Genomic DNA, 17,527 nt, shown 5'->3' with positions numbered 1-17,527 from the left:
AAAATAAATAAATAAATTCAAAAGCTGTTTATACTAGACAGTTTAATTTAACATCTTTCTGTCTTAACTTTAGAAATTACTTCATACCAACATTACAAAGATTGACAAAAGGTAAATTAATAAATTTAAAGTATTTAATTTTATTTTAAAATATTTCTATATAGAGTTTAATTTCTGTTGTCATTGTTTTTCCTTCCTAATAAAGTTCATTGATAACAAAATGGTCACATTGATAACAAAATGGCCCTGTATTTTCCCTTCCAAGCCTTTACACTCAAGTGCACTAAAGCCATCTTCATACAGGCCTTTTGTATAATGATGAAGTAATGTACTAATAACATTGCAAAATTATTATTTGATTATAATTGATAAAATCACAACACAAATTGTTGCATTTAAATATGACATGTTTTCATTCTAAAATAACAATATAAAATATAGGTAATACCCGTTCATTCTCATAAATGGAGATTAATGGTTATCCACAATTATAAATACCTATGGTTCTTTACATGGTATTCTTTCCATGTGGACTTTTTTCTGTGTGGGCTTTTTTCTGTATGGGCTTTTTTCCATGTGGGCCTTTTTCCTGTGAGCATTTATGACTGTGGGTTTTTTTCTGTGGGCTTTTTTCCAGTCACCAGAATTATGTGCCAAAAGATGTGGTGACAGCCATTTGGCTTGGAAGACTTTTAAAATGAGGTCAGACAAATTCATGGAGGCCAATTGATTAATGGCTCCTAGCTATGGAAGCTTAGAACTCCAGGTGGAGTGGTGGCAGGCTCCTGCAAAGACTAGAGGTGTAGGAAGGGGGGGCACAGTGGTGAAGGTATTTTGCCTTCATGGTCTGCTTGTGGGCTTCCTGGGAGGTGTATCCAGCAGGCTACAACTGGAAGGAGGATGCTGTACTAGAACTAGACTGACCCTTGTTCCTCTTATGTTTCTTGAGGCTTCAATGGGTGACCATAAACAGTTGCTGAATTATATTTGATGTATTACAAGGTATGCAGACTCCGAGCAATAGGCTTGCCAAGTCCCCACTGGCGGATCGGGCCCCGGGGGGAACCCCACCCCGACATGCACGTCACCCGGAAGTGACGCGACCACGCCAGGCACGCTGGGGGCGGGGCCACGGTCTTCTGAGGGAAAACTCTATGGTTTTCCTTCGGATGGTCGTGGCCCCGCCCCCAGCGTGCCCGGCATCATCACGTCACTTCCGGGTGAAGTGCGTGCGGTGCGCGCGCACTCCAGCCGCCAGCCGGGAGTGCCCCACTTCAGCTCAAAAAGCACTTGGCAACCCTATTGAGCAATAAATTCAGATAGGTCATAAAACTATTTATTTAAATATTTATTTCCTGACTTTCCTCTTTAGTCTAAGGTAGCTTTCAAAAAAGACCATAACATGGTTAAAACAATATAAATGTACACTATAAAAATAACAAACCTTCAAAAGAAAGCAACACTAATCTGATAAGTTTCCCTGAAAAAGCTAGTACAGATTCCATTTAAAATTTCCTCTTACAGAAGAGCCCAAAGAACAAGAAGAGGTCTATAAGCTTTCCTTCTGAAAGGCCACCAGATTTGGTACTTTCCAGACTGCTTCTGCAAATCCTTACCAGCAAAAACGTTAAAAATGGCGGAGAGACAAAAACACACATGGTGACAAGTGTTTCTGAAAATGTGGTATACTGGTCTGATTAGAGCTCTGATGGAGTATTTACTAAAAATTCCTATAGTTTCCACCAGATCTCAGCACTATGCAGAGGCAATTTGGAGTGCTATTTGCCAGCATGGTGCCGTAGTTTGGTCAATTGTAAATACATGAACAGTGCAGTCAAAGGGGCCCACTTCCAGTGCCCCCTGCTGCCCCCTTGCCTTTTAGTATCCTCTAGTTCAGGAGTGGCCAGACCATGGCTTATGAGCGACATACGGCTCTTGGAATCCTCTCCTGCCGCTTGTGAGGCTTGCCCCCCATGCCCCCCCACTTTCAAAGGATCTCTACTGTTTCTACTGAGGATAGCCTCTCGCCGATCACTTCCTGCATCCCTTGGAGCACCCTCTTCAGTGAGCAGGAGCCACGGAGACCACTTCTTTCCCAGCCCCAGTCACAGCTTCCGCCTTGAGCCGGGACCTCAATAACTCTGGGAAAACAGAAGAGCTGGGAAGATGGAAAGGATGACCGAAATAGTGCAAAAGGAAAGTGTGCTTGATGAGCGTCCAGTTGAGCCAAAAGGCAAGCTGTTCCCCTACTCCTGCTTCTCTCTTGGACAAGAGAGGGGGGCAAGAGAAGAAAGGGGAAGCTTTTGCACAGCCCCGTCAGGGAAAGGGGCACTGCTGCAACAGATAGTTCAAGGCATCCCCTTTGGCTCGTCCCACACTGGCAGGTGGAAGCCCCTTGCTGGCATGGCAAAGTGCAGGAGGGTAGGACTGAGGCCAAGCAGCTGTGTGGTCCTGTAGGGCATGTGCATTTCTTTGCATGTCATTGTACCACTTGGCTTACAGACCTTCCTAGTCTGCACCCTTTCCTCTTGCTGCTCCCAGGCAGGCCGGCGGCTTCCCACCGGCTGCTTGTTGCCAGGCGGGCAGTGTCAGTCCCACCTCTGCCTCTGTCTGGGTTTAGAGCAGCAGCCACAGGTCACAAGTGCCTCCTTGGCCCTGGGCACAGGGCCTGCTGCTGCTTCAGATGGGAAAAGGGCTGCTTGCCTGATGTTAGTTGGGGATGGGGGGGGAAGGAACATCTGTCAGCTGCTCTCGCAATTTGAACTTGTTTCTGCACTTGAGGAGCCCCAGCCTAGATGGGACACGCACCTTGTTGCTTTCCTTACACTGCAACAGGGCTTCGGAGGCAAAGCCTCCTCCAGTTCTCCATCCCCTCTGCTTGGTTCCCCACCCTCTCCCAGGGTGCCCTGTGCCTTCTTGGAGGCCACAGGGAGTTCACAAAGTACTTGAAAAGGAGATGCATTCTTATTACACCAACTGCCCAGAGACAGCTTTTCTCCAACAAATGACCCCCCCTCCCGGGATTCCCTGTGTCCTGAGCTGGCCTGCCAGCCATGTGCACCAACTCCTTCACCTCTGCTGGCCTCTGCCACTCAGGGGTTGTTGGGCAGGCTCGTTCTTCAGGCTGTGATGTGGCGGCTTCCCAGCCATGCCAGAAGCATGAGGCCTCAGCCAGCAATCAGGCCCTGCCATCCCCGTGGATAATGCATTTAAAGTTAGGGTTGCTTTCTTTCTACTTCCCCCATCTATTTGCTTTCTTTCCACATTTTTTCTCTTTCTCTCTCTCTTTCTCCCCCCCCTTCCCTCCCCCTTTGGAGAACAGGTGAGGTGCCAGATGACTAGAGGCCAGCAAGTGTTGTCCCTATCTTCAAGAAGGGATAAAAGAAGGATCCAGGTAACTACCAACCCATTAGCTTGACTTTTTTTTCTTTTAACCTGGGAAGGTTTTAGAACAAATCATCAAACTGTCAGTCCTTGAGCATTTAGAAAGGATGGCTGTGATTATTACTAAGAGCCAGCACAGGTTCCTCAAGAATAAGTCATGTCAAAAAGGGAGATAAGGATAGTGCTCTCCTATCCCTCTTTTATCATGTGATCAGTGTGGGGAAGAGAACACTTTCTCTCTGTTCTCCTTGGCTGCTGCAGGAATCCCTACATGAACATTGCAGAGAGCTCTCAGAGGGGCTGGAGGGAGGGATGTGGGACTGGACAGAGGATCACTTGAAGGACAGCAGTGCCAGGGAATCACAGCCCTGTTACCATCTCCATGCCATTTTTGCAATCTCACATTAGGACTTAGCCTGGATGGAAAGTATGGAGCACTCAGTTGAACTAGCCACTGCTTTGCCAACATCTGCTTCCTTTCCAGCATTAAAACCTACAGAACAGTGCTCACTGAGTAGTGAAGCAAATGAGCACATTGTTGCTCTGCAAATTGCAAAGAGGCAGCCATGTTATTTTGTCATAGCAAACTAAAACAAAATTTAGTGGCACCTTAAATACTAACAATATTTATTTCAATATGGGTCACAGCGTACTTAGAGAGATATGTAATAGAATGCTCAACAAGAGCTTCCTTCCAAAATGAAGCCAATGATGGAGTGAGTGCTCCCTTTTAATGGGCCCTGCACACTCATCATTTGTCATGTGTTTCCACTTGGAAACAGGTTTGGTAGGGGCTCTGAGAAATTTTGTTTATCTCCAGAAGAGACGTAATGTCGATCCTTCCTAAATGCCATTTATTCTGATCCAGTAAACCAATAAAATTCTGATCAGTTATGCAGTATGAAGCCTTGTGGGTTAAATATTCCAAGCATTTAGGTGTACTGAAAAGATGAACAGCGTGGAACAGTGGTCACTGGGGGTGTGTGTGGGGGAGATACTTGTGCATTTCCCGTATTGTGCAGGGGGTTGCACTAGATGACCCTGGAGGTCCCTTCCAACTCTATGATTCTATAGTAGCATGTCAATTTATTGAGAGACATGAATGAAACACCCTCTCAACAGTTCTTAACATAAGAATGCACCAAGCATTTCTTATTTCATCTTGCATAGCACTGTTTAACAGAGGGATAGTAGGAACTACATCATAGCAATTTTTCTGGAAACCATCTCTATAGAAAGAAAACCAGTTGGGAATAGAGTGTGTGGCATAAAAGGTCTATACTCTGGAAGATCAACTAGACAATTTGGCTTGCAATGGCCATCTATGATTTCCCTCTACAGTCTTACTTAGGGGGTCTGTCAAAACATTGTCCACTGCACCAACGTCAAACACTTAAAGGATATATTAGTGACTTGTACTCCATTCCCAAATAGGTACAGCCTCCTCGCAATGAGTTTGTGATGATGTTCCCTCTTGCTTGCTGACATAACACATCACTATAGTCACTTGGACTTCTTCTTGCCTTCAGCTTTTAACATATCTATGAGTACATGTTGTTCCCCAAATGACTATTAACTGTGTATTGTCTGCAGTTCCCGTCTAGAGATGCATCATAGTGATAGTTATCTGAGTCCACAACCCAAAGCAGTAAGTTCTTCTCCTGACCCCACCAAAGCAGAGACCTGATTCCTTTTCTAAGAACACTTCCCCTCTGACTGTGCTTAAAAGGCTGTAAACAACATTTCTGTTGTAGCCTCACTTTCAAGTGAGCATATGGCACTACTGTTGCTGTAGAAACCAGAATACCCAACAGACGTTGAATGTTATGAGCTGATTATGACCAAAGAAGTTACTGGGGTGAGAATAGCTTCAGTTCAGTAATGCACATGTCTATGAAAAGGAAAGGCTTTCCAGCAACAGAATGCAAAGCAGTTCCTATGATCCTGTTTGTTGAGGCTGGATCTTTCCCAATTTATTAAAAACTCTTGAATTCTAAGCATGAAATCAAAGTCCTCAGAGAGCATTCTAGAGGTGCAGTGGGGAGCCAGTTGTCATGGTAAGGAAGCATATTGCATCACTTCAGTTGTCAGTGGACCACCTTATTGCCATGAATTTTGCAAACACCTGAGTGGCAGCAGCCAATGCAAAAAGGAGAACATATATACTGAAGATGAAGGCCCAACACTGAAACAGAAAGCATTTCCTACAAATAGGATTACTGGAAATACACATATTTAAGGTCTAAATTAGTAAGCCAAATATTTATTCCCAACAAGGAACACTTAAGAAACCATACCCAACTTTCTGAGACCTTAATTCACTTAAATTGCTTAAATCCAAAATTAGCCTCTTCCCAGCCATCTTTCTTATCAATAAATAAATAAATAATGGGATTAAAAATAATGGGAATGTTAGTTGAGAGTCTCTGGGTAAAAATAAAAGGGGTAAGGAATAATAGTGATATCATGGTGGGGGCCTGCTATAGACCACCAAGCCAGGCAGACGACTTGCATGAGACACTACTATATCAGATTAAAAAGTTTTCACAGAAATAGGACATAGTGCTCATGGGAGATTTCAATTACCTGGATATCTTTTGGAAGTCAAACTCTGCTAAAAATTAAAGGTCTAATAAATCCTTGACTTGTCTTGCTGACAACTTCATTTTCTAGAAGGTGGAAAAGAAAACAAGGGAGTCTGCTATTTTGAACTTGATTCTAACCAACAGGGAATAACTAGTTGATGAGCTGAAAGTAGTGGGCACCCTGGGAAGTAGTGACCACATAATTTTGCATTTTGGGAAGGGAAAAGTTGTACATAGACATACAGAAAAAGCTAATTTTACCAAATTTAAACTTATGCTGGGCAGAATCTCATGGTTGGAAATACTTAAGAAGAAGGTAGTTCAAGAGGGGTGGGAGTTTCTTAAAAGTGAGATATTGAAGGCATAATCACAAATGATTCCAATGAGAAAGAAAAATGGGAGGAACCTAAAGAAGGCAGAGAGGCTCTATAAAAAACTTTCTAAAGATCTGAGAATTAAAAGAGACTCGTTTAAGAAATGGAATGAGGACCATATAAACAAGGATGACTAGAAATAAATAGTCAGTGCTTGTAGGGAGAGTGTTAGAAAAGCTCAGTATGAGCATAGTCTAGCAAGAGATGCTAAACACAACAATGCTAAACATTCTATAAATGAAATTAAGTCCTCAGGGCCAGAAATTAAGTGGCCAGGACCAGATGAATTGCATCTAAGGGTACTAAAAGAACTTGCTGATATAATTTTGGAGTCTCTGTCCATTACTTTTGAGAATTCTTGGAGAACAGGTGAGGTGCCAGATGACTAGAGGCCAGCAAGTGTTGTCCCTATCTTCAAGAAGGGATAAAAGAAGGATCCAGGTAACTACAGATCCATTAACTTGATGGGTTTATTTTAACCTGGGAAGGTTTTAGAACAGATCATCAAACAGTCCTTGAGCATTTAGAAAGGATGGCTGCGATTATTATTAAGAGCCAGCACATAGCTCCCTTTTTGAAACAGATACTACCTTGTTGGATCAGGGGAATGCTGTAGACATAGTTAATCTTGATTTCAGTAAGGCTTTTGATAAGGTTCCGCATGATATTCTTGTTGACAATTTAGTAAAATGTGGTTTGGATCTTATTACTGTTAGGTGGATTTGTAACTGGTTGACAGACAGCACCCAAAGAGTACTTCTCAATGGTTCTTCATCCTTTTGGACAGGAGTGACAAGTGGAGTGTCTCAGGGATCTGTCCGAGCCCTGTATTGTTCATCTTTATAAATGATTTGGACGAAGGAACAGAACATTAAATTTGCAGATTACACTAAATTGGGAGAGGTAGCAAACACAGTAGAAGACAGAATCAAGATACAATGGTTCCTCAGGCGGATCAGGCCCCCAGAGGGCTTCTATCAGGCCTGCAGTGGAACTGGCCTGCTTCTACTTCCAGTTCTGCTGCTGCTGCATCATCGTAGGCGTGTAGCTTACAGATACCCACCTGAACAGCATACTCATGATTGCAACAGCACAGACATTTTGATGCAATAACTCAGAGCAAGAGGTGTCAGTTATCAGACACTGTTAAACAAGCAAAATATTGCAAGAGTGCTAATGTTTTAAGCATGTTTTTAAGTAAAAAACCCTTTGTGTTTGTGTCCTTTATAAAGTTTATATCTCTGCTACCTGGCATTACATTTTATGACACACATGGCCCAGCCCAACAAGGTCTCATTTATGTCAGATCCGGCCCTCATAACAAATGAGTTCGACACCCCTGTTCTAGAGGGATTGAACCCACTTGTCCTGGATGGAGTATAGTTGGCTTTTACAGAGCAAGTTAAGATTTAGGGGGTGCTCGTGGACCCAGCCTTGCTATTTGAAAAGCAGGTTGGCACAGTGGTCAAGAGTGCCTTTTGCCTATAGTTTTAAAATCTCTTTAGGATCTGTGTCTTCTTTATGAATCAATGATATATTTGCTTCAGTCCAAGATTCTGGTATTTCTGTTTTTTCTATTACAGAAGAAATTATGTTTTTAATATTGTATCAGTAATACATTGTCAAATATTTTATAGTATTCAGCTGGTAGTCCATCTGGTCCAGGTGCTTTATTTATATTTTGTTTCTTAATAGCCTCTGTAATTTCCATCATTGTTATGGGATCATTCAGCATTTTTCTGTTTTCTTGCTGAATTGTGATTACAAAATATTTGCAACTGTCTTGGCTGCAAGGTTGAAAAAAAATTCTAATAGACTTTATACACCAGGACTAATCAGGTTTTCTACCTAAAAGACAGCTAAAAAACAATGTGAGAACAGTTTTAAATATATTAGAATACTATGAAGCACATCTAGAGAAACAGATGGCTTTGATATATTTGGATGCTGAAAAAGCATTTGACAACATCAACTGGCAATTTATTATTCAACAGATTAAAATAATGAAATTTGGGACTAATTTTATAAAGCCTATTGAAGTTATGTATGCAAAGCAGATAGCGAAAATAGTATTAAATAATGAACTGACAGATAATATATGGATTGAAAAAGGGACGAGACAAGGCTGTCCAATATCCCCACTGTTGTTTATATTAACATTGGAAGTGCTGACAAGAACTATTAGGGAAGATTCCCGTATTAAAGGGACATCAATAAGAGGAAATAAATATAAATTATAAGCCTTTGCTGATGACTTGGTATTTATCTTAGAAGATCCAATGGAATTGATACAACTGATGGATCGGATTAATGAACATGGGAAAATGGCGGGAATGAAAATAAACTATCAGAAGACAAAAATGATTACGAAAAATATGACATTGAAACAGAGATTTGAATTAGCAGAGTGAACTGGATTTCAACTGGAAAAGAAAGTCAAATATCTGTGTATTAATATTATAGCAAAATGTAGTTCTCTGATAAATGATAACTATAATAAAGTGCTACAAGATATTTAAAAAGATCTAGAGAAATGGACAAAGCTGCAAGTATCACTAATGGGTAGAATAGCAATTTTGAAAATGAATATTCTACCACATCAGATGTTTTTATTCCAGACCTTGACGATATATATTAAACAAAGCTTCTTTGGCAAATTGAATAAACTGACACAACACTTTATATGGCAAGGGAAAAAGCCAAGAATTAAATTGAAAGCCTTACAGGATACAGAAGATAATGCTGGATTGGGAGTACCAGACTGGAAGAATTACTATAGGGCAGCAAGTTTGGTTTGGTTGAGAGAATGGATTTTACTCGAAGATCATAGGATGCTGACTCTAGAAGGGCATAACTTAAAACTGGGATGGCACACAATTTTCTGGTATGGGAAAGCTTCTGGACATAAATATTTTTTAAAATCATATGATAAGAAGATCATTATTGACAATCTGGGAAAAGATTTGTCCACTGATATATACTGAAATTCCAAGATGAGTATCTCCAGGTGGAAGCTTTTTCTTAACCAGCTTTGACTTCAAAACAAACAGTATTAAATATGCAAAATTGTTGGACAATGGAAATAATTTAAAATCTCAGGAAGAATTAAAGAAAAGGGAAATAAACTTAGATTGATGGACTAGAGTGCAAGTGGAATCTAGATATTGAAAGGACAAACAGACAGATGGATTTTATTTGGAACAAGGTGCATTTGAAAAATTATTATGTACTTCAAGAGAGAAACGTATTAAGAAAATGTATGGTATGCAGGAAGAGTTAAAGAATGCATGGTCAAATGGATGCAAAATGTAGTTTACTACATAGATTTGTTACAGTGGCATAAAATACGGAATGTGAATATTAAGTTGACTAAACCTGTTTCATTTAAAGAAAATGTATATAAAATGTTTTATAGATGGCATCTAAGCCCAGATAGGTTAGCTAAAATGTATAAAAAATTGAGTAACAAATGCTGGAAATGTAACAATCATGTTGGATCGTACTATCATATGTGATGGACATGTAAAAAGGTTCATAAATATTGGATTGGAGTACATTCTCTCTTACAGTCAGTCTTGAATATTACAATACCTTTTAAACCAGAGATATTCCTGTTAAACTGTTAACCACATGACTTACATAAGAACCATAGATACTTTATTTTACATGTTGTAACTGCAGCCAAATTTTTATTTGCAATGACATGGAGGACACTGAAAATCCCAATGCTTTATGAGTTAACAAGGAAGATTATGGATTGTGCTGAAATGGACTAATTGACAAATATAATAAAAGGAGAAATGGAAGAAGAATTTATGGGACCATGGAGGGCCTTTTATGACTTGTTAAAACACAAGTACTGAGAAACTAAGATTAAACGAACAATAAGAATAATGGTTATAAGCTTTTATGAGGAGATTTGCATGCAAAATGTTAAATTAGACTTTTTAAAAACAGATTTCTGTATCTTTTCCTTTCCCTTCTTTACCCTTTCCCTCTTTCTATGTATAAACTAATAAAATTCCTTATTAAAAAGAGTGCCTTTTGCCAGCAGCATCTGGTTTGTCAACTTTTTTAGACTTCGCTGATCTGGCCACATGGATCCATGTTTTTGTAACCCCAGGGTTGGATTTCTGTAATGTGTTTTATGTTGGGCTGCCCTTCAAGATGGCCTGGAAACTGCAGCTGATCCAGAAGGTGGCAATCTGATTATTGTCAGGGGCTAGCTGATGGGAATTTATGTTACCCATTTTGAAACAGATTCAAGTCCAGTAGCACCTCAACAAGAGTTTCAGAGTATAAACTTTTGAGAGTCAAAGCTCCCTTCGTCAGACATAAGTCCTTCTTAGTTTAAGTTCTTGGGAGACTCCTTGTGGGGAACTCTTTGGAGCATCTGGTTTGCCATGAAGGATGACAGGAATTATGCTAGAGAGAGTTGCAGATACACATACATTCAGATGCAACACAGATTGCATGTACTTTGGTTAGAACCTGCCTTTAAGTTTATTTTCCTTAGTGTGCCTAAATCCTGTCCTTTGCAATACCCTGAGTTTGTGCCTTGTAGAAATAAAGTTTTGTTTAACTTGAGAGAGTCTGCACAAATCCTTACCCATCTGCCTGGCTCCTTGGCATGCTACTGAATAATACCCCTGCGATGTTGACTTTGGGCAATTATGTGACAGAGAGAGGGTGGGTGGGTTTTACCTGAAGTGATGGTGGCAGCAGTAAAGGGGGGGAAACGTGGCTGGTCTTGGCCCACAACATGACAGAGACCATGACATGGGGCTTCTGGGGCTTCAGTGGCCGGAGGAGGAGAAAGGCATCACTGCCAGTGCAATGCCTTGCATGCTTCTTCCAGCTCTGCAAATGACTGGGCAGGATGAAAAGCTCAACTCGGCTTGCTTTGCAAAAGCAATGAGGAAGTAAACAGAGTTACACTACAAAGATATGTCATGGCTGATGTTCATTAATGACCATTTATAGTAATGATATTCTGAGAAGGATTGACATCTGACTGCAATATTTCAAAGAGTGAACACCTAACTCAAGCTTGTTAGGAAACAGTTTACACAGCTTGTAACTCAAGCTTGTTAGGAAACAGTTGTAACTCAAGCTTGTTAGGAAACAGTTTACACAGTATTTGTATACTGAAAGATGGTAAATGGACTAAAGATCTAATGTGAAATGAAATAATGTTATTGTTTGGTCCCAGGTCAAGGGTTAGGTAGGAACACAGGAACAGACAAATTCCAGGGATACGCTTCCTGATACTCAAAGTACACTAAATAGGCACACCGTTTCCTTCAGCATTGGCTATATATACTATGACACTGATGCCCTGGTTTGATAACACACAAACTAAGGATTGATTCACTCATGCAATCCTATTTATGGAGTCTGTTAACAAATCCCAGCCAAGTAAGCAGTTCTCAGACCTTAAGAACCTGGGAAGCATCATGCATGGAGTAAAAGTGAGATGCTGCTAACACCTTTGACCACCATGCTTCAGTGGGGTCTCCAGACACTCAACTGCTGATGTGTGCTTACCCTTTCAAGGGAATGATGCTCCCCAGGATTCAGAATGGTACTCGCTCTGCTTCTCACGGAGAGCCACCATTCACAATCACTATCAACCAAAAGAACCACATTTACTTCCAACCCTGGCATGAGGCCTGCACCTAACAGAGGCTTGCAGGTTACCAATCCCTCCAGTGGCAGCTGTTTCAAGGTGGAAACCATCTGCCAAGTAATGTATGACTGTGAGAGTTGGACCATAAGGAAGGCCAAGCAATGAAGAATAGATGCTTTTGAATTATGGTGCTGGAGAAGATGCTTGAGAGTCCCTTGGACTACAAGGAGATCAAATCAGTCAATCCTAAAGGAAATCAAACCTGACTGTTCTCTGGAAGGCCAGATACTGAAGCTGAAGCTCAAATACTTTGGCCACCAAATGAGAAGGGAGTACTCATTGGAGAAGCCCCTGATGCTGGGAAAGACTGAAGGTAACAAAAGAAGGGGACAGCAAAGGATGAGATGGTTAGACAGTGTTACTGATGCGACGAACTCAACTGTGCAACTGAACAATGACAACAACAACAACAATCCGATTCTGCAGTTGGCTGCTGTAGCAATAAAAGCAGCCTCTTGTCAGATTTTGCTGCTTGTTGGCATTTTCTGTTAACCTAAATGCTCTCTGTCATAATTGCTAATTGCAGGGTACACACCACACAACTGAAGAAACCAAGTGACTTTGAGCTGCAACAACAGCCATTGCACTTGCCTAAATATATATGACATTGGTGGGGGGGGGGGAATTGGAAACTTCATACTTTGTTCAGTGGAGTGGTAGGCTAGAGGTAGGATCCACCCCACTGGCAGTGAATTTTTCAATTTAATTATTAATTGGACCAAAGACTTTCTTTTGTGCTGATCTATGGCCATCAACTTCATTAGACGCCCCAAGTTCTGGTACTACAGGAAAAGGGAAAAGTTATCTATCCACCCCTTACGTAATTTTATTAATCTCTATCATGTTTCCCCTTAGCTACCTTTCTTCTAAACTCCAAAGTTCCAGACTCTTCAGCCTTTCCTCATAGGAAAGGTGCTCCAACCCCTTACTCATCTTAGAATCATAGAGTTGGAAGGGACCTCCAGGGTCATCTAGTCCAACCCCCTGCACAAGGCAGGAAATCCACAAATACCTCCCTCTCCACACCCCCAGTGACCCCTGTTCCATGCCCAGAAAATGACAAAAAACATGCAGGTTCTCCAGCCAAATTAGCCTGGAGAAAAATTGCTTCCTGACCCCAAAGTGGCAATCAGCATTTCCCTGGGTATGTAAGAAAGGGCCACAAGACCTAAGCACTGATCCTATCCTGCCTTCTCTTCCTCTCATGATCTGCCTAAGTTCACAGAATCAGCATTGCTGTCAGATGGCCATCTAGCTTCTGTTTGAAAACCTCCAAAGGAGAGCCTACCACCTGCCAAGGAAGCCTGTTCCACTGTCAGGAAGTTCTTCCTAATGTTTAGCGGAAAACTCTTTCGATTTAATTTCAACCCGTTGGTTCTGATCCAACCTTCTGGGGCAACAGAAAACAGGTCTTGGGCTGCCTTCACACATTGTTGGATAATGTACACCTGATGCACTAAAACAATAATTTGCAACTGGATTTCTGTGTGTGCAACAGGAAAATCCAGTTGCAAATGATTGCTCTTCTGCACATCTTCCAGCTTTGTAATATCTTTTTTGAGATTCAGCAACCAAAACTGCACACAGTATTCCAAATGAAGCTGTACAATAGCTCTATACAGTGGCATCATAACATCAGTCATTTTCTTCCCAATAATAACCTTCACCATGGAGCTTGATGTTTTTACTGCTGCTGCAAAATGAATCAACATTTTCATTAACTGTGCACTATAACTCCAAGATCTCTTTCAATTTCAGTCTGAGACAGTTTACAACCAATTAGCATGTATTTAAAGTTAGGATTTTTTGTTCTATCATGCATCAACCTGTACTGACATTTGCTACTTCTTCCTGGATGCAGTAGTATTAGCAGGGGTCGTTTCATAGAAAAAGAGCTAGGGGAACTCATTAGCATAACTCATTAGCATATGCCACACCCCCTGACATCACCAGACGTGTGTCATAAGGCCACACCCCCTGACATCACCGGAAGTGTGTCATAAGGCCACACACCCCGCCCCCAACGGTCCCGGCCGCCGCCACCAGCCTTGCAGCTCCACTGCTGAGCCCCATGAGGGGCCCGGCGGTGGACCTGCAAGGCCGGTGGGAGTGCAAGGAAGCCCCGCAAAGGCCCTCCCTGGCCCCAGGCAGGCAGGGGTGGGGAGAGGCAGGGAGAAAGCAACTTACCCTCCCTCTTCTCCTGCCTCCTCCTGGCTGAATGAGGGCCGGAAGTGGGGTGGCCGGAAGCAGGGGGCGGGGCTTCGTCATGTGCCCCGCCCCCGTACCTCACCCGGGGGAACTGCGATCCCCCGCGATCCCCCCCCAAATGACCTCTGAGTATTAGACATGTTGCCTTACATACATTTAGGAACTGTGTCAAACTGTGATTTCATGTTTCTCTCTCTCTTTCTGTCTCACATGCTTAAAGTGAGCAAAAAAAAAAATGGGGGAAGACAACAATATGCCTTAACAAACATCCATGCTTCTTTGGGTATATGTATTCTAAACTATTTTAAAGTAGACACTGAATTTTATTTTTTTGGGGGGAAGTAACTAATTTAAATCTGTGAAGAAACCACTAAATCTTTTCTTATATTTCTTCACAATTAACTTCTGTTTCAGGGCAATGCCTCTGCACTTTGAGGAAGCATCTTGATATATTATTCTTGTATCCCCAAGTCTATAAAAGTGATCTAATTAAAAAGAACATTTTAAAAATTAAGACGAAAATGAATTCCCTTGTCAGGTTTCTAACATACCAGAACTTCATTTTCAGAATGGTACACTGATCAGATCATCTATATGGATCTTAGTAAATTGGACCTCATTAAAAAGTGTAGAATGTCACTGAGGACAATCTTGTATTATAAAAAAGATGAACTCTTACCAAGAAACCATCAGAGTACTGAAAATGACTTCTTGAGGGATCTTCAGCTGTTGGGCTCAGAGGTTTAGGGTCAGACAAGGAACGCTGCATCACCTTGGCAGACTTTGGGCTCAGCTGAGTAATCTTGGTGACATCAGCATGTGCAATCTTCTGAGGACTAATGTCTTCACTTAGGGATTTTTCATAGGGCACAAATGCTGACTCTATAACTGCAGCTGGAGAAACAGGGGAAATGGGAGAATAGAGAACTTTGGGGGATTTTGGAGGGGAAGGTGCTACCTGGAGTGTAGGTTCTGGCCGGAGATGGGTTGAATAACCTATTTCTAAGGGTGTTGGGCGTTTTTTGTCTTTTTGAGGGGAGATGGCTGTGAGGTATTGAGGGCTTTGGGAGTCTGAGTCTGTTTCTGTCTGACATCCCAAACTTCTGCCTTTATACGTCTTTTCTGGAGCTGAAATGTGTTTTACTATTTCTACCTTAGCATCCAGCTGGGCCCTTATCGATGGGGTCCTTATCATCCCTACAGGTTCTGTTTGTACAGAAATCTCTGCTACTGTCTGTACTGCAGTGCTGGAAAATTTGGAGAATGGTTTAGCCTTGTCCACCTCAGTGGTAACTTCATATTTCCCGGCATGAGTTTTTCTTCTTGATCTGCTGGTTGGCTCCCATTCATCTTGGTCCTCATCATCTGTCTGGACACTTGTATCAACACTCTTTTTAGTTCTCTGTCTTTGGTCCGTGTAGTTTGTATCTGCACTATCCTCATCATCAGTTTGGACACCACTCTCTGCTATATTTTTAAGACACCTGGGCTCCTCTTCCATGGTTTCATCAAGTTCCTCATATGGGCCAAGCAGCTTTGGCATGGAGCTCCTCTTTTTCAGTTGTTTTTCCTCTCTCACATCAATGTCCTTAAGAGACATATCTGAAACAGAACTTAGTATGCCAGGCCTAGGAATGTACTGAGTAACACCATCTGACTGAAATGTGTACCAGGCTTGGCTTTGTGGAATTTCAATGCCTAGAACAGCAGAAGTGGTTGAAGTAGCTTCCTCACCAGTCCAAAACTGGCTGTTTACAGCAGCTGCATATTGGTCTTCAATAATGACTGGATCTGTGGTCGTTGGTGGAGACACAGTTCTTGAAGGGTCATAATTATACTGATAGATTTGGTGAATTTTTTGTTCTTCTAAGTGTTGGTGAAGCTGCTGTTGAAGTTGCTGGATTTGTTCAATGTGTAGTTGCTGCTGAGCTAATGTTTCCTGTCTCATCATGAATTGAGCCTGTCGCTCTTCCTCCTGCTGATATAGGAGATGGTGTTTCATAGATTGCAATTCCTCAAGCTTTTTTTGAACCATAAATTGTTCTTGTTCTCTGAATCTTTGTATTTCTTGGCGTTCCCACTCTAGCTCCTCTGCAAAGCGTTGCTGTTTCAGTTTCTCGAGCTCTAGATATTCACGCTCCAAGTCAAGATGTTGCTGTTTGCCTTCTTGAGGGGCAATGAGAAGTGTAGCTTCATCCTGAATAACATCCATGAAAGCTTCTGAAGCTGTAGTAAAGACAGGTAACAAGTTGGTGGGCTCATTTGTGATAGTTTCTATAGAGTGGGGGTGTAATACTGGCTCAGTGTCTATGTCAGTAATCTTACCCTCTTTGTCTGATGACATAGTGGTCAAGAAACTGTATGATCTTGGAGGTGCCTGGTTCTGTTGCAAGGTTGATAACGAGGGCATTTTATCAGCTGTTGGGAGAGCAGATACTGAAGTACTGAAAATAGAACCTGGTTGCGTTGTGATAGCATAGGTCGATGGGACTGGAGTTGCAACTGATGAATACACAACTCCATTGGATGATCTTAAAACACTCCCAATGCCGTATGGGGATCCTACTGTTGGCACTATTCTTGCTTGGGAATACTGAGGTGCACTGATCCCCATGCCAGAAACAACTTGCCGAGTCTCTGGATAAGGACCAGTAATCTTGCTTGAGTAATCCACAATTTCACCTGAAATTACATGGCAGGGTTACTGTCCCGTTTCCCAAAACAAAGCATTTCTTGTGGATTCTGAATGCCATCGCATGAAGACGAGTAAAATGAATGGGGAGAGGGTGTCATGCAAATCTTCATTTTAATGATCAACTTTAGGCATTTAGTGGGGAGGGGGGAAAACCATTTGCTGAACATGCAGGAACAAGCAGGAACCTCTTGAGCAAAACACTTGACGTAAAAAGAAGAAACAAAAAAATACACGTGTAAATTCCGGCATAGCTTCCACATCATTCAACATAAAGTATAACAAAAAGGGGAAACAAAAAATATAAAATAAAAACAATTCATCCTGAAATGAGATGAGCAACACCATTATTATATTTCAAAGAAAGGTCTGATGCCTTATCATACTGACCTGTCATTACTCTGCCAGAAGTTAAGTCTACTGCTACATCAGTTTCCCCAGCTTGGTAGTCAAAAGTATTCTTGCTTTTGTACAGAAAAAGTCCAGCTTCTGATAAATTGGTGTCTGACATAGAAGGCTTCATACCACCAATGGATCTGTAACTATACGGCCCTGAGCGGTCATACTGATAGTGATCATCCCTGTAACCAAAACG

General features: G+C 41.7%; 1 protein-coding gene across 1 annotated transcript in view; it reads right to left on the bottom strand.

Moving 5' to 3' along the window:
* The window catches only part of PCLO (piccolo presynaptic cytomatrix protein), a 271,526-nt gene that overhangs the window by 136,216 nt on the left and 117,783 nt on the right, over positions 1-17,527 (bottom strand). Inside the window, 2 exon segments of the mRNA XM_015422970.1 lie at positions 14,920-16,922; positions 17,323-17,521. Coding sequence (XP_015278456.1) covers positions 14,920-16,922; positions 17,323-17,521 — 2,202 coding nt within the window.

Source organism: Gekko japonicus, unplaced genomic scaffold (assembly GCF_001447785.1).
Source record: "Gekko japonicus isolate JY-2015 unplaced genomic scaffold, Gekko_japonicus_V1.1 scaffold145, whole genome shotgun sequence".
In the NCBI taxonomy this organism is placed as follows: domain Eukaryota; kingdom Metazoa; phylum Chordata; class Lepidosauria; order Squamata; family Gekkonidae; genus Gekko; species Gekko japonicus.
The sequence above is the reverse complement of the archived record's forward strand: the minus strand, read 5'-3'. Positions and strand labels throughout refer to the sequence as shown.